At 34.3% G+C, this 20,601-nt stretch overlaps 1 protein-coding gene across 12 annotated transcripts in view; it reads left to right on the forward strand.

The window, feature by feature from the left end:
* Window positions 1–20,601, forward strand: part of UTRN (utrophin) — a 497,383-nt gene that overhangs the window by 268,101 nt on the left and 208,681 nt on the right. The window contains exon 1 of one of the 12 annotated variants that reach the window (XM_025422489.3): window positions 2,905–3,290. The exons of 10 other annotated variants lie outside the window; for them this stretch is intronic. In XM_025422489.3, coding sequence (XP_025278274.1) covers window positions 3,147–3,290 — 144 coding nt within the window. In that variant the 5' untranslated portion in view covers window positions 2,905–3,146. Of the gene's footprint in view, window positions 1–2,904; window positions 3,291–20,601 lie in introns of those variants that run through there. One more of the 12 variants, XM_035701088.2, reaches the window with a different exon arrangement.

Consider the following 20,601-nt stretch of genomic DNA (forward strand, 5'->3'; position numbering starts at 1 on the left):
AGAGAGAGGTGGAATAAGGATTTCAGCCCATGTGTGCTCTGTGCACAAGGGGTGTATGCAGAACTGCTTATGTGACACTGGGTTGTACTTGCTTCATGTCTTTATGACAACTGGATGCAGAGTCATAGGACCATTTCATGAAGATTATTAAGCTATTGTGTATTCAGTTTAAGGTGAATTTGGGTAAGTTTTGATAAGGGATAGTTTAGAAGCACAGTAGAAAGTGAAGATTAACTGGTGGGAGTATGCTATGATCCATACCATTTCTATTAAGGTTGGTTGATCATTTGGACTTACATATTTATGTCTCATTGCTTGTCTGCAAGGCAGTTAGGCTTTACTCCTCCACACAGTTGGCAAGAGAAAACCCAATCCTTTGGAGAGGGAAGCTCCTGAATTTCTGAGTGGTCCAAATCATAGAGGGTCTTGTTTGACTTGCTAAGGATTTTGTATTTTAACCTGATGGCAACAGGGAGAAATCATTAAAGAATAGTGAGTAAGAGAGTGATGCTATGGGATTTGTATTTTATAGGGATCCAGCTGATGGCATTGTGAGGAATGAATTTGTGCTGGGTAAAACTGACAGTAGTGTGTGCAGTCTGCTATGACAGTCTTGCAGCCATCTGGTCAGAGAGGTAATGACCAGAAATGAGGCAGTCACACAGGGAATGACAAGACCTGATGACTTGATAGTATGGGTAGACAAGGGAAGGGTAGAGACTAAGAAGACTGCCAGCTGGGATTAGAGGTTGATGGAATATAGGGCAAGAATAAGTCAGGGAGGTGGTGCAAGTTAGTGTGGAGTGTGAAGGAATGATAAATTTCATTTTGACTACAGTGAACTAAGCCATTTGAGTAACATCCAAGAGGAGATGCTTCACTATGCAGTTGTCACTGTGGATCTGTATTTAGGTAACAATTTGACTCAAGAGCAGAAACTTTTTTTTTTTTTTTACACTTTTGAATGAAAATCTATTATTGGCTTCTCTGTACATTTATCTGTTGGTTCAAATGCATTTATTCTGAATTTTCATGTCTACATTCTAGGATATTTTATCATTTTAATTACATTTCAAAATACAAGTTTTGCAGTTTAGCAGTAACCAGGTAATTGACATGATCTGATTCTTTCCTGGATGAAAATCTGCTGCCCTGTGCCTTTCTGAGGTGGTCTTATAAGAGGTAGCTGTTTCTACTCTCACACAGGATGTGTTTGGGGATTATTATATTTTCATCTCTCATGTTCTCTTTCAGCCTAATTTTCCTCCTCCCATTCCATAGGTGCATTTGATTGTCTAGATGGTTGTTGATCATGCCCGGTACTCAGCTCCATAACCAGCATAGTGTTTGACGGGTACTACCTTCATCATGTAGCTGGTTCAGGGACAGGAATGAAAACTTCCTATATTTTTTAAATTGCAGCTTTATTGACATGTAATTCACATTCCACACAAGCCATCCATTGAAATTCTACAATTCAGTTGTTTTTAGTGTATTCACAGAGTTGAGCAACAGTCACCATGATCAAATAGAACATTTTCATCCTCCCTAGAAGAAACCATATAAAGCTTAGCAGCTATTGATACCCCTCACCAACTCCCCAAATCCCCAAACTGACATCATTATGAATCTACTGTTTGTTTCTCTGTTTTTGCCTTTTAATATTTTTAATTACATCATTGACTGCCTCTTCCAATTTTGGCTTTGTGTAGATATTTTGATGTTGCTAGCCTGTCCAGAGGGAGGCAGTGTAGGTTCTCAGTATAGACCTACAGTGAAAAAATATATAAGCAGAAGCAGAAAAATATACAAAAACACTGCTTGGTAAACACAACTCTGAGAGCTGGTATAGGGCTTTCAATCACACTAACATGAAGGACAGAGAAGAGAAAGTAAAAGAAGAGAAACAAATACTTTCAGTATTGCATTTCTTTTAAAGAATCATGACAGTAGTAGAGAAATAGCAGCCTTACCTGGGTTATTAGTTTGAGCAGGACACTGATAATGAGAAACGTCTGGCTTCTATTTCTGGCTGTGCCCTTTGACCCAGTCATTTAATCATTCTGGGTTATTTTGCTCATTTCCTTAGAGTACTTTACCTCAATTGGTATTTGTAATAGTATCCAAGCCACAGTAGAAAACACATCTGACATATACACATACATATAAAACCCCCAAATTCTGTCCTGGGTTTTTATATCATATAATCCTATTTTATGTTTCTTACTCATAAAATTAAAACAGCATTATGGCAAATCAAATGAGATCATGAAGATGCTAAGGGGAAATGTGGTAATTTGGAATGTTAATAGTCACAGACTTTTTTTTTTATTTTTGTATTTTACTAACTTCATTGTTTAATTAGAGAAGTCCCAACCTAACATTAGAAATTTGATTTCTTGCGACTTTTCTCCCAGGCAGGCATCTGAAAGCCCATGGACGAAGCTGCTTTTAGGGTATCCTAGGTAAAGCCACATACCCCCTGCAGGTATTTCTTGTTTTGTTTTAAGGAACTTGTTCTGAGATCTGTCTGGAGGTGATTTATTAGCACTTAATGTATGGGCTGATATCATTTAAGCCAGGTACCCTTCTGCTCTTCTCAAGATTTATAACAATGTCTATTCACTCATCCCACAGAGCACAGCCAGAGCTGCATTTAGTCTGGTAGTGAACGCATCTCTCTTAAGAGTGAGTGAATGAACACCACTCGATCTCTTAATATAAACTCGTCTTGAGGCATGCACCGTGGTGGTGATGTGTTGAATCTTTGTTCCCAGGGGATGTCTGCCATGTATCTGCAGCTTTAATGTTTCACTTAATATCCTTTTTGGCTACGGAGTGCACTCCTCTCCGGCAGCAGGCGTTTGGCTCAACAACTTGCTCATTGTCTGGCCATGCCGTGCTGAGCAAGTACCGGCTGTGAGCATCTGCTGGGGGGCTTCCTTTGTGTCGTTTGTATGTGTGTGTGTGTTTTTTTTTTTTTTTTTTTTTAAACTGAGAAGAAGTTGAAGGAATACCAGTCTCCTTTTGCCTAGCACCTAAACCCCTGTATCTTTCAAATGCATTCCTGGAAACGAGCATGCTCAGAGAACTGGCAAATCATTGTCCAGTGACCGGGAGGAAATGATCATTGCTCTTCATTTATAATGCAAATTCTGAGGTGTCTCCAGAAGTGTGGTAAACTTAAAATGATGGCTGTGGTGAGAACGTCTCTGCAGAAAGTTGTGGTTTTGTTACATCGTTTACAAAGGATGGCAGTTTCTTCTCCTCGGTATCAGAAGCTCTGTAAGGTAACTGAGTGATTGAAATGAGGATCTCGGGTGTCTGACAATTCTGTTTCTCAGGCTCTAAAAACTAACCTTTCAGCGTTCTTACCAAGGAAAGATCCCTTCTCTCAGTGACTGATTATGAAAGCTCTTAAAGGGATTTGCTTCATTAAATTTTGTTTGGGGTATCTGAAACAAGTATTGTTTTAGTGCATGTTTTATTTTGCATTTGACAAAATCTTATCTTCTGAGAAGGACTGATAAACTGGAGAAAATATGGCAAAACTACATTCATTAAGACCTGTTACCTCTGTGATACTTTGGAGTGTCTTAATATTGAATGATATATTAATCTTGTGTAAATTTCAGTAAATTTAAAAGAAGAGTTTAAAATAATTCAGTAGATTACTTAATAATCATCTGTCCCTTTACAGCTAATTGTTTTTCAATTAAAAAATTGAGGCATATTTTAGAAACTACTAGACTGAATCGCATCATAAAATATCCCCTCTCTTCTTGAATCTTCATATATTATAGTTAAAACTTGAAGAACTTAATTTTATTTGAGCAGGTGGATTAAGTACACTTTGAGGAGGCAACTTGTTTGACAGTTGCAAATTTCAGATACTACGTCATCCTAAACATACCCCATTGAATAAGCTGCTGTATTTTAAAGAAAAGTTGGCTCTTGTATTTTTGATCATAGTTTTGATTTGTACCATGTTCATACTGTCTCATTACTTTGTCAGAAATTGGAACAATTTGATGAAAAAGGAAGGGGGGGAATTGCAATAGGAATGTGAAAGCAATTTACACAGCACCGCAGTACCACGTTCTGCCTTCATAGTACCAATTTCAAGAATGCATTTTGCTGCCCTATTAGCTGCTCAAACTCATTTGTAATTGGAACAGCTGTCTCTAGGACAATATGACTTTTCTGATGATAGAAAATATAACACGCTCGAGCACCTAAACCGCATCTTATGTGGCAGTGCATTAGGAGGGTAAAGCAGTATTCTATTAACTTTATCATAAATTTTTATTTTTTCAGCTTGATCAATTAAAGGTATTTCTGTCTAAAACTTATTTTGGAAAAGTTTTAGGAGACATCGTTAGTGGGGCATTCTTTGCAGAAATACTTATAAGTGTTTTCATTTGCATAAAAGTTGATTAAAACTTAATACAACTTAATAATCACTTTAGTAACAAAAATCCATAAATTAATTATTTCAGTGTGTTGTGTTTTGCTTCACTTCAGAGAACAAGCTTATTCTGGTATTATACATTTTATGTATTTCAGAAACAGGCAGCTTTGATAATAAAGCTCATTCACTAATGCATGTTATTTTACCTCTTTAATTACAACTGTGAATATATAAAGCATTCTTTTTTTAGTAGTTGGGTTATTTTCCTCACCCATCTATATGCATACTTTCACAAAATCAGGTCTTTTTCTCAGGTCATGTGACCAAAGTATTACTGTGAGGTCGGAAACAGTAGAAGTTCAAATAGTAGAGAAAGTTACGTAGTTTCTTAATTATGCCCCAAATAAGCACAAGTTCAACCTACTGAAGTCATTGGGTAAGTTGATTACTATCAGAAGTACTCTTTGAATAGATTTCTTGAGACTTATAATTTCCTAAGGAAACCATTAAAATTTAAATGTTTAGAACAAATGTACTTTGGCTTTTAAAAAATTAAAGCTTGTATTATTTGCAGTTGAAATGTCTTCCAGATTTCTTTCCTCAGATGCAAAATTAGCTGCCCAGATAATCAAATGAGAAATATACAATTCCAGTACTTTCCAGCAGGTGTCAATATAAGGCAGTGATATATGAGATTTTGGCTGAGGAACTGGAAGTCTAGAATAGGAAGTGGCAAAATTACTATGAAATAAATCAGCTAGTAACAGATATTATTCATTTGCTTGGTTGTATTTTGAAAATTGATCTTAGTTACTGAGCTATGCTAACTTATATGGTATAAATAAAAGTTTTAGTTGCAGAATTAAATATTAACAGTTATCCCAAATACTGACATAGGAGCTATCTATCTGTAGAAAATGAAAATACATAATTGTATTATAATTATCAATAGTTTGAGTGTACTATTTAAATGTTTAAACAAGTTTGGTGTTGATTTGCTTTAAGATACCATAAAGTCTTTCCCCCTTAAATTGTGAATGTTATAATGACTATCTCTCTGTGTACCTCCTACATTCTCTAAATTTAGTGTCTTAGAAAGGAAATGCTGTAAATTTCAGTGTTTCTTCATAAAAATATAGAGGTCTCTTGTAAATACATTTACAGATCAAAGTGAAAAAATGTTGCATAATCTAAGGGAGATGTAAGTTTTAAATTCATATTGGCATTTGAAATTTAATGTCTGTTAATATTCTTATCCTCTTTTTTATTGTTTCAGGATCTCTTTACATACATATAAAAATTTAGTCTTTTATCAGACTTTCCTCTGTGATACCTTGTCTTTGCTTATTTTCATACTACTCTTGGGTGTCAGAAGATAGTCCATATGTTACACATTTGGAAATTTATGTTGAATATTCTCATTTTGTGTTTCCTCTATGTTTTCAAGGCAGAGGGTAGATAGAGCCTGGAATTCATGGCTCCCAGAGTTAAAATATGCTTTTCTTCCTCTCCACCTATTTACACATTCACTGGCATTTTGTTTTTAAAAATATTACTTCCTTATTATATATATCCCATAAAATTTAGGCAGGAAACTAAAACAGAAGTGCTGCTTAGTTGGAGATATAATTAGCAGCAGTGAAATTGCCCTGATGACCTAAAATCATCTCATGCTGGATGCTAATTTTTCCAGATTTGGTTTTGATTGCTTAGTTCCTTTAAAATATTAATGATTATAAAACAATTTTCTTCTTATGAAGCACAGCAAAACAACTGAATGTAAGTGATTAAAAAAACAAAATTGACTTTAATTTGCTTTCATTGTTATGTGATTATTTGGGGATATTTTATCATTAAATCTTGGTATGAAAAACTGAATTTATATTGAGTCAGAAAGGAATTTTTTAAGTCCTGTTTTCTTCCTTAGTGTCAATTTTCATAAAATATTTATTAATTGAGGACATGATAAAAGCAGCTTTTTTTTGGTAAAGCAGATTAAGATATGAACCATTTTGGCAAAATAAGAAAAAAATATACAATTAGTGTTATAATAAATTGGAATCCTCATGACTTAAGCATTTAAAAATTTTTGATTTAAGTAATATAATTTCTATTTGCCTACATGTGTATATAAATCACTTTAGCTTATGTGGCTTTAATCATATGCAAACTTTTTTGATCTTGTAGTCCTACTAGTAAAAATATCTTAAGCATATATACACATATAAACATGTATTCATTTTAAAGGCATACACATACACTATGGGCAGATCACATATTAAATATTAGTAGAGCATAATTTTGTTCTTACATCTACTGTTCTCTTCTTATACCCCAGTTAGTTGTCCTTTTCTCTCTGTGTTATACACACACTATTTTGGTGACCACTGATTCAGTGAAACCATGGCTATGCCTACTCTTGGCTTATGGAGCACTCAGACTTTCATGATGGTGCTGATCTTGAAGTCATCCCTATAAAACCGTTATCTTCTGTGATGTCAGAGTGGCTGTCGATGAGTACTCTGAAAAATAGAAACTGGAAGATCTTGAGATTTTGCCCTGCAAATATGGATGGACTGGTGATGTCTATGGAAGGCTTGCCATCCATGTATGTATGTGTGTATGTGTGTGTTTGCATGTAGACAACATAGAGCCATGTGGAGGACTGTGCTGTCATGGGGCAAGGATGTTTGACCACAAAGGCACATAGTCCCTGAACAGAGCTTTATATATATATATATTTTTTTTAATTGAAGTTCGATTTCCCAACATACGGTATAACACTCAGTGCTCATCCCATCAAGTGCCCTCCTCAGTTCCTGTCCCCCAGTCACCACATCCCCCTGCCCGCCTCCTCTTCCACTATGAACAGAGCTTTAGATTCACTGAACAGAGTCAATTGACACACATTTTTTATCTACATGTGTAGGTTCCCTTTATGTAGAGGTAGTTAAGGTTGATTATGTATTTTTAAGAAGATGTAGAATGCAATGGTATATTTTCAAAAGATTTACACCCCACATAGTTAAATTTTATGTTTTTTATTCCCAAATATTTCCCCACTTTGTTTTCCTGCTGGAAAACTCCTATCCTCAAGTAATCAAATCTTAACATGTTTTAGGGTGCTGGCACTTTACTTTGTCATGATCTGAATGTTGAGATGTAGGTATTTTAAGAAGCTCTCAGTCTTCACAATCAAATCATATACATAAGTGTTTGGTCGGTAGAAGGTTAGTTATGGTCTGTAGCCTGGAGGTAGAACTCCAGTTGATAAATGAAGCTTTGGCTCTTCTTAGTTTTATGAGAAATTCTCAGTTTGGTTACTTCAGAAAATTTGTGAAGGCTGAGGTTTAATGGAGAAAAATGCATCTGTGGAAGGATTTGCATACATCTAACCAGTCACCATTAATGAATTAGACATGTTGCCTCACAGCTGTATGGACCCCGGGCAGACTACTTGTCTTACTCTCCATCTTTTTCCGGGCTCTTTCAGGGGGCTGAGATAATAGATGAAATGAGGTGGGCCAAGGGATACAGTACTTACATCTCTACGTGTCATCGGATATTTCCTGTCATGGCTTCTAAAAGCAGCAGCATGATTTTAGATGATTCTCTGATCTCTGTGTTGCCATAGCTCTCCAAGTCAAGGTGTATATCAAAATCATTTTATTTTATTTTATTTTTTTTTAAATTTTTTTTTATTTATTTATGATAGTCACACAGAGAGAGAGAGAGAGAGAGAGGCAGAGACATAGGCAGAAGGAGAAGCAGGCTCCATGCACCGGGAGCCCGACGTGGGATTCGATCCCGGGCCTCCAGGATCGTGCCCTGGGCCAAAGGCAGGCGCCAAACCGCTGTGCCACCCAGGGATCCCTCAAAATCATTTTAAAAACTAGTTGTCTAATGTTTTGGTAATCAGAAAACTCGTGTTACCAGTGACTTTTAGCTAGATGTAGTATAGTTAGCTATGATATGATGTTTTGTCAATTAACTAGAAAGTAATTAAAAACATTCTACAAGATGTATTTTATTTTTTATTTTTTTTTAAATTTATTTTTTATTGGTGTTCAATTTACTAACATACAGAATAACCCACAGTGCCCGTCACCCATTCATTCCCACCCCCCGCCCTCCTCCCCTTCTACCACCCCTAGTTCGTTTCCCAGAGTTAGCAGTCTTTACGTTCTGTCTCCCTTTCTGATATTTCCCACACATTTCTTCCCCCTTCCCTTATATTACCTTTCACTATTATTTATATTCCCCAAATGAATGAGAACATATAATGTTTGTCCTTCTCCGATTGACTTACTTCACTCAGCATAATACCCTCCAGTTCCATCCACGTTGAAGCAAATGGTGAGTATTTGTCATTTCTAATAGCTGAGTAATATTCCATTGTATACATAAACCACATCACAAGATGTATTTTAAATAGTTCCTAAAGGGGCACCTGGATGGCTCAGGTGGTGATCCCTGGGTCCTGAGATCAAGCCCCACATCAGGCTCTCCACAGGGAGCCTGCCTCTGTCTCTGCCTCTCTGGATCTCTCATGAATAAATAAATAAAATATTTTTAAAAATAAATAGTTCTTTAATAGCCAAGATATTATTTGTGTAAGTCTAGAAATCAGGGACAAAGTCAATCTGACAGAGTTAGAATAGCATTATGGATACGGATAAAAGTTCTTTATTTTTAGAGTAGCATTTGATAATTGTAACTAAAATGTTGATAATCTGTGTTTACCTAGGGGTAAGGTATATTAAATTTCAAGGGGAAATTTCCAAGCTAAATGTACTGCTAGATTTTAAATGTACAGACATTATCCACTCCCTCTTACTAGGGACTGTGAACACTGCCAGCTTCTCTTGGTATATTTGGTAGTTTATTTTTAGCTCTCTAAAATAAGCAATTAGTAGAACTCTTACCATAGAGATAAAAGAATATAGAAAATTTCATGCTATGGTAGCTTTCTCAGTTTCACAAAGTTTATTCATTTCTGAGCAAGGTAAATGAGCCCAAATAATTGAAATTGGAAAGCATATGAAGTGCATCAGACGGTTTCTTTTCATTTGTCTTCTACTTTGTTCAGTTCTAGGGAATTATAGAAGATTAATTTATAACAAAGCTCACTTATAAAAGGAGACAGAGCCTTTTAATGCTTAATAAATAACAGGCTGATATGAGAGTATGGCTTGATAAAGCTTAAGCAAGAATTTTGGAAAAACATCAAATGGAAGAAGGCATTGTACTCTAAAATAGACTATTTTACTTTTGCTTTAAGAAAATTGAAAGAAAAATAGTCAAATACAGCAATAAAATAACAGCAAGCTTTCATGACTGAAGAAAGTCTTGTTACTACTTATTTAATTTCCTTTCATTTTTAGAGTTTACAGAGTGTTTTCTCATATTGCATCATTAATACATATGGTGTTAATTAATAATTATATTATTACTTATCCTTAAGAGATAGGAAAGAAATCATCATTCTTCCTATTTAACAAATGGAAAAATGGGATTGGTAAATTGACAGGTTAAGGAGCATGTCAATAATTGCTTACCTATTGGCACCTGGGTGGCTCAGTTGGTTAAGTGTCTGACTTGAGCTCAGGTCATGATCTCAGGATCTTGGAATCAAGCCCTGTGTCCTTGGCTCCGAGGTCAGTGGGAAGTTTATTTCTCCCTTTCCCATTGCCCCTCCCCCTGCTCATGCTCTCTCTCTCTCAAATAAATAAATTTTAAAAAATTGCTTAGGGTATGTGGCACACTCTGAACTAAACATATGTTGTCTAAATCTAGTGTCTCCTTACATTTAATTTCAGATAGTTTTAGGGATTATACTGGGCTAAAATGAGCCATGCACTATAGAAGGTATAGAAAGAGAAATCACAATTAACTAAGTAGTAGATATTGTTTTATTCTACATTATCTTCCTATGCATTTCATTTTCTAAAGAAATTTAGCCTATGGTATCCTTTAAAACACTAGGAGATGTTGGAAACTCTCTGATTGAACTATTTCATTTCACAGATGAGGAGACAGATCGTCTATAGTGGATATTTTATTTAGTTTTGTTGGAGGGAAATGTATTTGTTTTCTCCTAGAAGTTTAAACCTAGCAAAATATATTCTTTTCAAAACTACTTTGATATTTGAATTCTGGCTATATAATTTTAAGAGAACAAAGATTTTGTTCTAGTTTAAACTTATACATTGCATACTCTTTTAATGAGCTTATTTTGCAGTTTTATAAAAAATAGATTGGTTCATTTTAATGCAAATTAATATAGTTGGTTCTGGATTTTGATTCATAATTTAGTTTGGTTTGAGTCTCAATACACAAGTATTGAATTATGTATTCACTGAAACTTATTCTCTATACTCAAATGTAGTTTTTTATCATTATATCTAAAAGTACATAATAGCTCCTTAAAAGAGTAAATTGAAAATAGTCAACTAATTTTCTAGACTGAGTCTTTTCTAATAAGAAATTTGTGGGGGGTTTTTGTCATTATTTTTTTTTCCGCAATTTAACTCAAAGAACATGTATTGAATGGCTGTCATGTGCCAAGGCACATGTTAAGCAGCATAAGCATAAAATACAATATTGCGTTTCCAAATAAAATAAAGAAGTTCCAATAACTTGTTCTGAAGACTCAGCTTGAAATAGTGCAAGGAAAAGTTTCCCTTGACCACTAAGCTTGTGACAGAAACTCTGTAGGAGGGAGTATTCCTCAATTTATGGGAGCTCTTCTAGATTATTGATTTGGCCCCAGATAGCACTTGAAAATCTAGATAATCCACAGTGAAATTGATGTTATCTTAATATACAAAAAACATCACATCTGGAAGAAGTTCTTTTCCATTGCCAAAAATTGAACAGAGCATATCTTTACTATGACTGACACAGGAGGAAAAACAAGTATGTTTGCTTAGAGGAGAATGGAAAGAAATTGCTGAACCTCTTAATGTATTCTTATCATCCTTAAGAATCATGGGTATGGGTGCCATCAATTTTGAGTCCAAGTTTACTTCCAAAGCATTTGAATAATTGTTCTTCGTATAGGTATACTATTAATTATAGCCTTTTGTGGAAAGCTCTTGGCATGTGGCTCAAAATCAATATAGAGTAAGTTGTTTTACTTTTTTTCAGGGCACACTTTGCAAGAGTTTAAAGACAGAAAGAAAACTTTTTTGCTTATAAACATTATCTGATGCTATATGTATGCCAGGTTCAGCATTTTAAATGACCAAGGTGTGTGCATCTACCCAGTGTGAGCTCCCAGGGGACTGTCATTCCTAGTGCCAGTGCTTGCAGTATGCATGCAAAAGAAGTGTTGTTTGTGATTAGGGTTTTTTTTTTTCTTTTAAATAAACTTTCTTTTCAACTTTATATATTGTGAGTGGTTTTCTATGTCATTAAGCTTTTCTTATGTTGTGATTTTTTTTTTAGTAGTGTTAAATATAATTCTGTTGAATGGCTGCAGGATAATTTATTTAAGGAATTAACTATGGTTAGTTAGGTTATTACCAATTTTCTCATGATAAATAATTCTGTGATGGACATCCTTATACATCACTGAGTACATCCTGATTATTTCCAGAATGTGTTTTTGGAATGGAATGACTGGACCAAATTAACATTTGATGGCTTCAGTTTATATATTGCCAAATTATCCTCTTGTGAAGTGTTACCTGTTTATATGTCCATTGGCAGCTTGAATGCCTGATTTCGTCTACTCTCCCACAAAACAGGCAATATTAATTGAAAAGTACCTTATGAATCATTAGAAGAAAACTGTAGCTGTGCCGTAGAATGTAAACTAAAATCTAGTGAGGTAAACTGATTCACCTAAGGGTGGGAACACCTAATCTATTCCAGGTCTGTCTGAATTCCAGATCCTGGGCTGGGAACCCAAACACTGTAATGTCTAAAACAGGTATGACAAATGCCATATAATAAAGCTAACAGTTTTTTAAACACAGAGGGGAGAAAGTAAACTGATTTGAAAATGTCAGGGAAGTATTTAGAGAAAAGGTAGTACTTCATAGAGATCTTGAGGAGTAGGTTGAGTTTAACACAGTAGAGAATTCTGAGAATAGACAAGTGAATGAGCAAACACACAGGACACAAAAGTGTGTTCACCATAGTTAGAAAACTTGGGGTACTTTTTATCAGAAATAGCTATGAAACTCATTCACATATTCATTTCCATAAAAAATTATTCTTTTGGTGGCCAGCTGTGCATGTCAGATTGACTTTTGATTGTTTCCAAATTTAGTCCAGTTTTTTTTTTAATTTAAAAAACATTCATTCATTCATTCATTCATGAGAGATAGAGCGAGAGAGAGAGGCAGAGACACAGGCAGAGGGATAAGCAGGCTCCATGAAGGGAGCCTGATGTGGGACTTGATCCTGGGACTCCAGGATCACGCCCTGGGCTGAAGGCAGTCACTAAACTGCTGAGCCACCCAGGCATCCCTAGTTTTTTGTTTTTTTTTTTAGGATTCTATTTATTTATTTGAGAGAGAGAGAGAGAGAATGAGCCAGAGAGAGAGAGCAAGAGCATGAATAAGGGTTTGGGAGAGGAAAAAGCAGACTCCTCGCTAAGCAGGGAGCCTAGTGGGGCTTGATCCCAGGACCCTGTAATCATGACCTGAGTAGAAGGCGGGTGCTTAATCACCTGACCTACCCAAGTGTCCCAAAATTGAGTCTAGTTTTAAAGGAAAAATGTTTGTGAATATTGGTAATATTCAGACATAGAGGACATTCCAAAAGGGAATTCTAAAATGAAAAATGGCATAATATTCATGTGTTTGAAATAACATAGTTCTTTCAAGTGTCTCCTTGAAATGGAGCAACCTTCCTTTGGATGTAAGTCATTTTGGTATGAGAGTGACAAAAACAGTTATAGTTTTAATTGTAACTCAGTTGATGAGAGAATGACACAATATTTCAAGCAAAAATAAAAGATAATTCACAGTGGAAGTCAATCTATTCACTATTAAATTATAGATTTATAGAACTTTAGTTTTTGAAAAATGAAACTATTTGGCCAGTTTCCTTGTTTTATATATGAGGAAACAAAGCCTTAACATTTATGTGGAGCTTTGCTCTTAATGTTCTTTGCTATATTTTTGCTGCCCTGGATCACACAGCGAAGTGATTCTTGGCTACATATTTAAGTTTCCAGGAGATTACTCTAGTGTTCCTTATACTTAATGTGTGCTTATTTTAATAGAATATGTATTTAACTTTGCCTAATACTATAATTTGATGTTTATTTCTGTGTTTCTCTTTTTAAATTGTCAGTTTCTTGAATTTAGGGCCATATCGTATTTTAGAGGAGTCTTTTTGATAGGACAAGTATTTGCAAATGTTGAATAGAGAAGCCAACTTTCATTTTTGCCTGAGATCTACAATGTTGTTATAGTATAGTTGAAATAATGTACTTGGACTCCATGTTTTTCTTTTTTAAAGAGTTTTTTTTGAGACATAATTCATATACAATACAATGCACTCTTTTAAAGTATACAATTTGGTAGCTTGCTTTCTTTCTTTCTTTCTTTCTTTCTTTCTTTCTTTCTTTCTTCTTTCTTTCTTTTTTCCTTTTCTTTTCTTTCTTTCTTTCAGCATGTTCACAGGTTGTGCAACCATTACCATGATTAAATTTTAGAACATACTGTCTCCTGAAGGAGTCATAAGCAGTCTCTCCCCATTTCCCCCAACTCCACTTTCCTTGCCCTACCCAACCACTGATCTATTTTCTGTGTTTTTGTTGTTGTTGTTTTGTTTTTAACGTAAGCTTGTTACTAAGAGTTTGCAACCTTAAATGTTAGTTAATAAAAGGGCTGGAAAAATAATCCTAGATTATTTTTTTAGATTTACTACCTTATAGACTTTGTTAGTTTTGGAGTTTTAATTATTAATAGCAGGATAGCTTTTGTTAAACAATTTGTAAGCCTTATAGCATTAAAAAGTGTGGTAGTTATTTTCATATTAATTATTTAGCGTACTGTCAAAGTGGAGTATAATGGGGAAAATGCTGAATTTGGAATCCAAAGATCTGGGTTTGATGACTCTTGCTTGATCTTTTGTAATGTTCAAGTAATACATCAGTCCTCAATTTCTTCATATAGACAGTGGGAATAATATGCATTCTGGTTACTTTAGAAAGATTTTGCAGAACTGCTAAGTTAATGTTTATGAATTTGCTATAAGTGCTAGAGTATTACTAAAATTAAAATACTAAATTTTCTGTAATTTCATTTTTTATAAACCAACTAACCAACAAAAACAATGACAGTATTTATCCATGTGTGCTTTTACCTTGGCTCACTGCTGGAATAATTTTTGAAACAGTGAAAGAACATACTAACTTAAAGCTTCTATTTGTCTCAACTCAGGCAGCAGAATGTTGAATAACCAACTACCTCATGTCTTTGCAGTGTGGGGTCATCTAATTTTTCTTTTTTCCCATGGCATCAAGCCAGCTTCCATTAAGGTTCATTCTCTGCCAGCAAAATCATACTATTTCCAAACAACTTAGATTCACACTGAAGCTACATGAAAGGGACCATGTCTTTAGAGAAGATACTGGTGCATCAGTATCTAGTCAAAAGAAATATTCTGAAATTTTTATGCAATCCAAAATTAGGGCAGTTATAATTTTTATAATCTATACATTATTTGTCTTACATGCTGGTGGGCATCTGACTTAAGGAAGATCTTTCTTGAATTTCAATAATGATTAAATATTCTGGTAATTGTCAGATGATTTTGCATAATCTCTATTTTGAGAGTGAGGTTTTGATAGGTACTAAATAACCTGAATTAATGACTATAATGACTAGTGCTGTTTTGAACTAATTCTTGAAGCAAATCCTAGATTGCTTCATTACATAGCCTGTCATTATGGAAGATCCTTATATAGTGTGGTGGTAAAGAAAGGGAAACATTTGCTCTTTTTGAAGTAATTATGTCTAATGGAAGTCTAATGACCTATTATGCTTATTTCTAAAAGCTAAGCAGTAGAGCTTGAGAGGAAGCTAGTGAAAGATTCAAGAAATGATAATGTAAAGCAAAATCTCAGGAAGTCTCATGTGGTTGAGAATCAGTACTTTATGACAATTAAATAATTCAATAATTTACTTGTGCCAAATGTCATCCTTACTTTAAAAGCTGGAGTGATTTCTTGAAATGTGCCCATACTACAGAGAGCTGGGGTGCTTCTGGGTCAGTGTCTTGCACTTTTAGGTGTCTTACAGCTTCTCTGAATTTCATATGCATATTGAACAAGGCAGTGAATATAGTGTTCTTGCGGGTACTGAAATCATAGAAATTAATAACCAATGATGATTTTGGGTATTTTAAAACTTATTTTCTTCATTTTTTACAGATGAGAAGACAGAGGCTTAGGGAGGTTAATTGATTAACATATTACATATGTTAATTACATATACCACTCACATATTAATGTTGAGTCGCAATAATTGAATTGCTTTGACAAGGATATAGTCTATTTCTGGATTTCATGGGACTATATGATAAAAATGTATTTTATAAGTTTCTGAGATAGGTTATTGACACGAAATGAATCAAATAGTTGATATAAATGATTTACTTGATGAGCCCTGAAAATAAATGAATAAAACTTTATGTTTAGATTAAACACATATAGGAACCTCTTACAGTTTTAAATTTGGTTGTCAATATAGCAGTGCTTACTTTGCTGTCTTTCAACTATTCTGTATCCTTGAATATTATCATGATAAAATGTTTCAAAAGTAGTAGCAACTCTAAAATGATAAAGGTTGGAGAGATTACCTGAAGCTGTGCAAACTTAACTATTGAGACTCGAAAAAATTTCAGTTGCCATTTATGTATATTCTTCACATTTTCAAAACTTATGACTAGGACAAAATGCAAAATAGTTTAAAAGTGTCTGAACTTACCCAACAGTAAATATTTATTGAGTCTGTAGCTTTTCATTCTTTTAACTCATTTGAATTTGAACAAGTCATTTTAAAATGATCATTTTTCCTTTACAAAAGTTGCACATGCCTACTACAAGTTTGAGAATTCCTGAAGCATGAAATATGTAGTGTTGATACCCTCATTTAGTATTGTTTACTCATTCTTGTGGAGATTAGAAAGAAAATTGTCTTTGTGAAAGCATTCAGTGTTTGAAATGTAATATAATAAGAAAGTTTGGTTTGTACCTCTATTTAACAAGACTTTGCAAGTCCTGTTTGGAACTGATAGCTTTTGTCCAGGCAGGCTTAGAAGTGCTTGACAATGTCTTTCTTTTGGGGTACTGACATAATGTCTTCATCTTTCATATTTATCAAAGTGATTAGAAATTCATTGACACAGTTCTTAAACTCCTTAAATTCTAGAACTATCCTTACATCTATTTAGGAGTGACACATCAGTTTTACCAAAGGAACAATCTACTTGTAATACATTACTACAAAAACCATTTATACTGGTATCGTTTTGTTTTGCTTTTCTCATTTCTTCTGAGTCCCTACTTAAAGTTGCTGCTTTATAATAATTTGATTTAATTATACATGGTATGGTTCTTTCAGGACTCATGATGTTATTTTTAAGCTTTCTATCTGCCCCGCCATCCGATATATACACATACATATATATGTATGTATACAGAACACTTTCACATTGCCAAATAAACCAAAATTTCTCATCTGTTGAAAGAATGATAGAAACCATACTATATGAAACCTGGAGTTGTTCCTTATTTACTAAAAATAGTATGAAACAATTTTTATGCTGTTTTCCAAGAATGAACTGGAATGGCATATTTGGATTAAATTGGAATGAGGGCATAAATAACAGAGAGTGGTTGGGAGATTTCAAAATTATTTATTTATATTGTAGTTTGTGCTTGTGATTAATTGCTCTTGATTAACCTCCCTGCTCTTTAAATTAAATCAAAATTAGCAATTATTTATTGCAGTCTCAGAGAAACCTCATTTAAGGCTTAAAGCACCATGGAGAGCAGTAGGATGTTTTCTTTAATAAAAGCCAGAATGTGAAGACTAGGAAGCCATCTCCCCATTTCTTGATATATACCTGTTTAGGACAAGTGCATATCAGGAAATGGGGTGGTTGATTGGTCTGGAAGGAAGTGAGGAAGGAGGAAGGATACTCATTTAAAGACTTGCCATGATACTATTTTACATTGATGAAAATCTGGATAAATAAAGAGAATAAATAAAGAATTAAGGTACTTGTGAAACAGTGTGGGGCATCGGAGGAGGGTCCCCTGCAGAGGGCCTGAGAGATTTGCTTTCTGGACATGCTTTTTACTGTTTTGAATGAAATAGGTAGGTTACCGACCTTTGCTGAATTTTGGGGTTTCATCTTGAAGTTGGTATAGAAGAATGTTTTTTAGAAAATTCTGTGAAATAACACTGCCAAGGAAGTATAATGACTGCTCTTAAATATGCATGTGTAGTAAATCACTTTTAATTTTGTTTGGCAAATTAAAGCATATTTCATTAGTTTTAAAAATAGCATTTACAGGTTTACTCCTGGATATATTAAAAAGGAAGTGCTCCTTTTGTAAAATGTAGAGGAGAGGAAAAAGCAAATAAAACTTAACCATTAATTCTGCAACTCAGAAGGGAATATTATTGTCTTTTCCTATTTTATGTCACTCTTGCTTTCTTTGTGTACATATATTTGTATGAAGCATATTCATACAAATTTGGAATCATGTTTTATATAATACTTTTGCCTTTAAGGATATTAGTGTTTTACTTCTCATAACAGTATTCTATATACATTTTTATATTTCTTTATTTAAAAAATCATGATTTTTTATGGCAGTGTTAGGTATTCCATTATGTTTTGTGAACTGGACAAATAACTTTTTTCCAATTTTGACCTTATAATGCTGCAATGAATTCTTTGTGTATAAATTTTGACTATAATTGATATTTTTTGTTAGGATGAATTCCTGTAAAGGAATTTTTGGACCTTTGCTGGATCAAAGGTTATACACTGCCAAGTGGCTTTCTGGAGAAAGGCTGTTCCAAAGTATACTTTAAAAAATGTTTTTAAAATAAAATAAAGATTTTATTTATTTGAGATGAGGAGAGAGAATGAGAGCAAGTGACAGCTAGCAAGAGCACAAGAGTAGGGGGAGGGAGAAGCCAACTCCCTGCTGAGCAGGGAGCCTGATACAGGGCTCTATCCCAGGATCCTGGGATCATGACCTGAGCAGACGCTTAACAGACTGAGCCTCCAGGCTCCCCCCAAAGTATACTTTAATAGTGTATGAGGATATTGGTCCTACCATACTTTAGTTAGTCTTGAATTTTATAATTTTAAACTATTTATCAATTTACTGGTTTTATACTGCATCACTGATTACTTGTTATTACTCTAATAAGAATTTTTTTCTTACTGGCCCTTTGTCTGACAAAATTTTAATTTCCTTTGAACTGGTTTACATCTGTTTGATGTTCCAACACCTGATCAACATCTATTTGATGTTAGGGAATTCAAATTACTTAGGAAGGAATTCTGTCATTCAAGTCATTAAGTAAATAGTTTCCAAAGTATTTCAGTGCAAAATCGCAAGTGAGTCCCTACAGTAAAATTTTTGATGTGAGAAAAAAAATCAGACATTACAATGGTTTATAAGAAAATGTCAATTCATAGGTTTCTTAGTTCCCGAAATGAAAACAAGCTACAAGGATAGTGTCTACATTATTTGAATAATCATTATTTCATTTTTCTTTTTTTTAAAGATTATTTACTTATTTATTCATGAGAGACACATACAAAGAGAGAGAGAGGCAGAGACACAGGCAGAGGGAGAAGCAGGCTCCAAGCAGGGAGCCTGACGTGGGACTGGATCCCAGAACCCCAGGATCATGCCCGGGGCTGAAGGCAGGCGCTAAACCGCTGAGCCATCCAGGGACCCCAAATAATTGTTATTTTCTAGAGAATTCACTTTTATGGTTTTAATTAATTCTGAAAGGTCTAGTCCACTTGTGACATAGCAGTAGTATCTCAATATTCATATTCTCATTAAGATTTAAAAAATATGTTTGAATTAAATGATTTCAGAATATGAATGAATATCTACTTATGTAAAAAATAAAATCACTCAGGTCTGCAAGTATTTGGTCTGATCCTCTCCTCTTGTAATGTTTATGGAAGGACCCTCTCATCATTGTCAACCTTGCCTTCCCTATAGCTCTTTTGGTGTTGAGCGAAATTCCAGTGCCATGAAGTCTTCCCAAGTTCCCAGTGAACACAAGATTTCTCTTTGACGCTGGCTTGACATTACCTTTTGGTTCTCAGACCGGACTGTATTGCCTCTATACCAACTCATAGGACTTACTCAAGTCATCATTTATTTCTGACAGTTATATTCAAATCAGCAAAGTGCAAACTTTATAACAAAAATGGATTTTCCATGCATCAAAGTTCTGTAGCACATCTGTCAAAGGTTTGCTGTACATGGAAAATCACAGCTTTGGTATCCAACAGTTGGCATGTAATAGATTATCAGAAATATTTGATGAAATGAATTAGAATAGAATATCAGTTTGCTAGGCAGGGCATTGATAATAGAACTTCTCATGCAGTTTCATTGTTAAACTCTGATGTTCAGATCTGTTCCCACTCTTCTTTTATTAACCACTAAATAACTTTTGCCTTATCATCCATTTGGCAAGAGATAACCTGTCAATTACTTGTAGAAAATTACTTAGAAATGAATCAATATTCTATTTATTGTGTCACCTCTACTTTAAAAGGCTACAGTCCCATGTTTCTTGTGCTTAATCCCTGAATTCTTTCATTTTAGTGAGGGCACCAATTTGCCTTCTATCTTTTATATCTAATTCCTAAACTTCATATTAAGAATGAAGTAATAAATCTTCATTTTCAGATTTCATTAGTATAGATGCAGATTAAGATAAGTTTCCTGATATGTAGGATAGATATTTAGACATTAAGCAGAAGAAATTATTTTGACGATTTCAGACAGGTTTTATTCTCATTTTGGATCTCCCCTTTTTTTTCTTTGTAAATGTTTGCTTTTGTGAGTTGCTAAAAAGAATAATTTTGAAGTTATATTCCTATTTTAGTAGTATTTAAGTTCACACTGCAATGTTTCTTTCTTGAAAAGCTAACATGGAATATATTTTGAA

This window comes from Canis lupus, chromosome 1, assembly GCF_003254725.2.
Source record: "Canis lupus dingo isolate Sandy chromosome 1, ASM325472v2, whole genome shotgun sequence".
Lineage (NCBI taxonomy): Eukaryota > Metazoa > Chordata > Mammalia > Carnivora > Canidae > Canis > Canis lupus.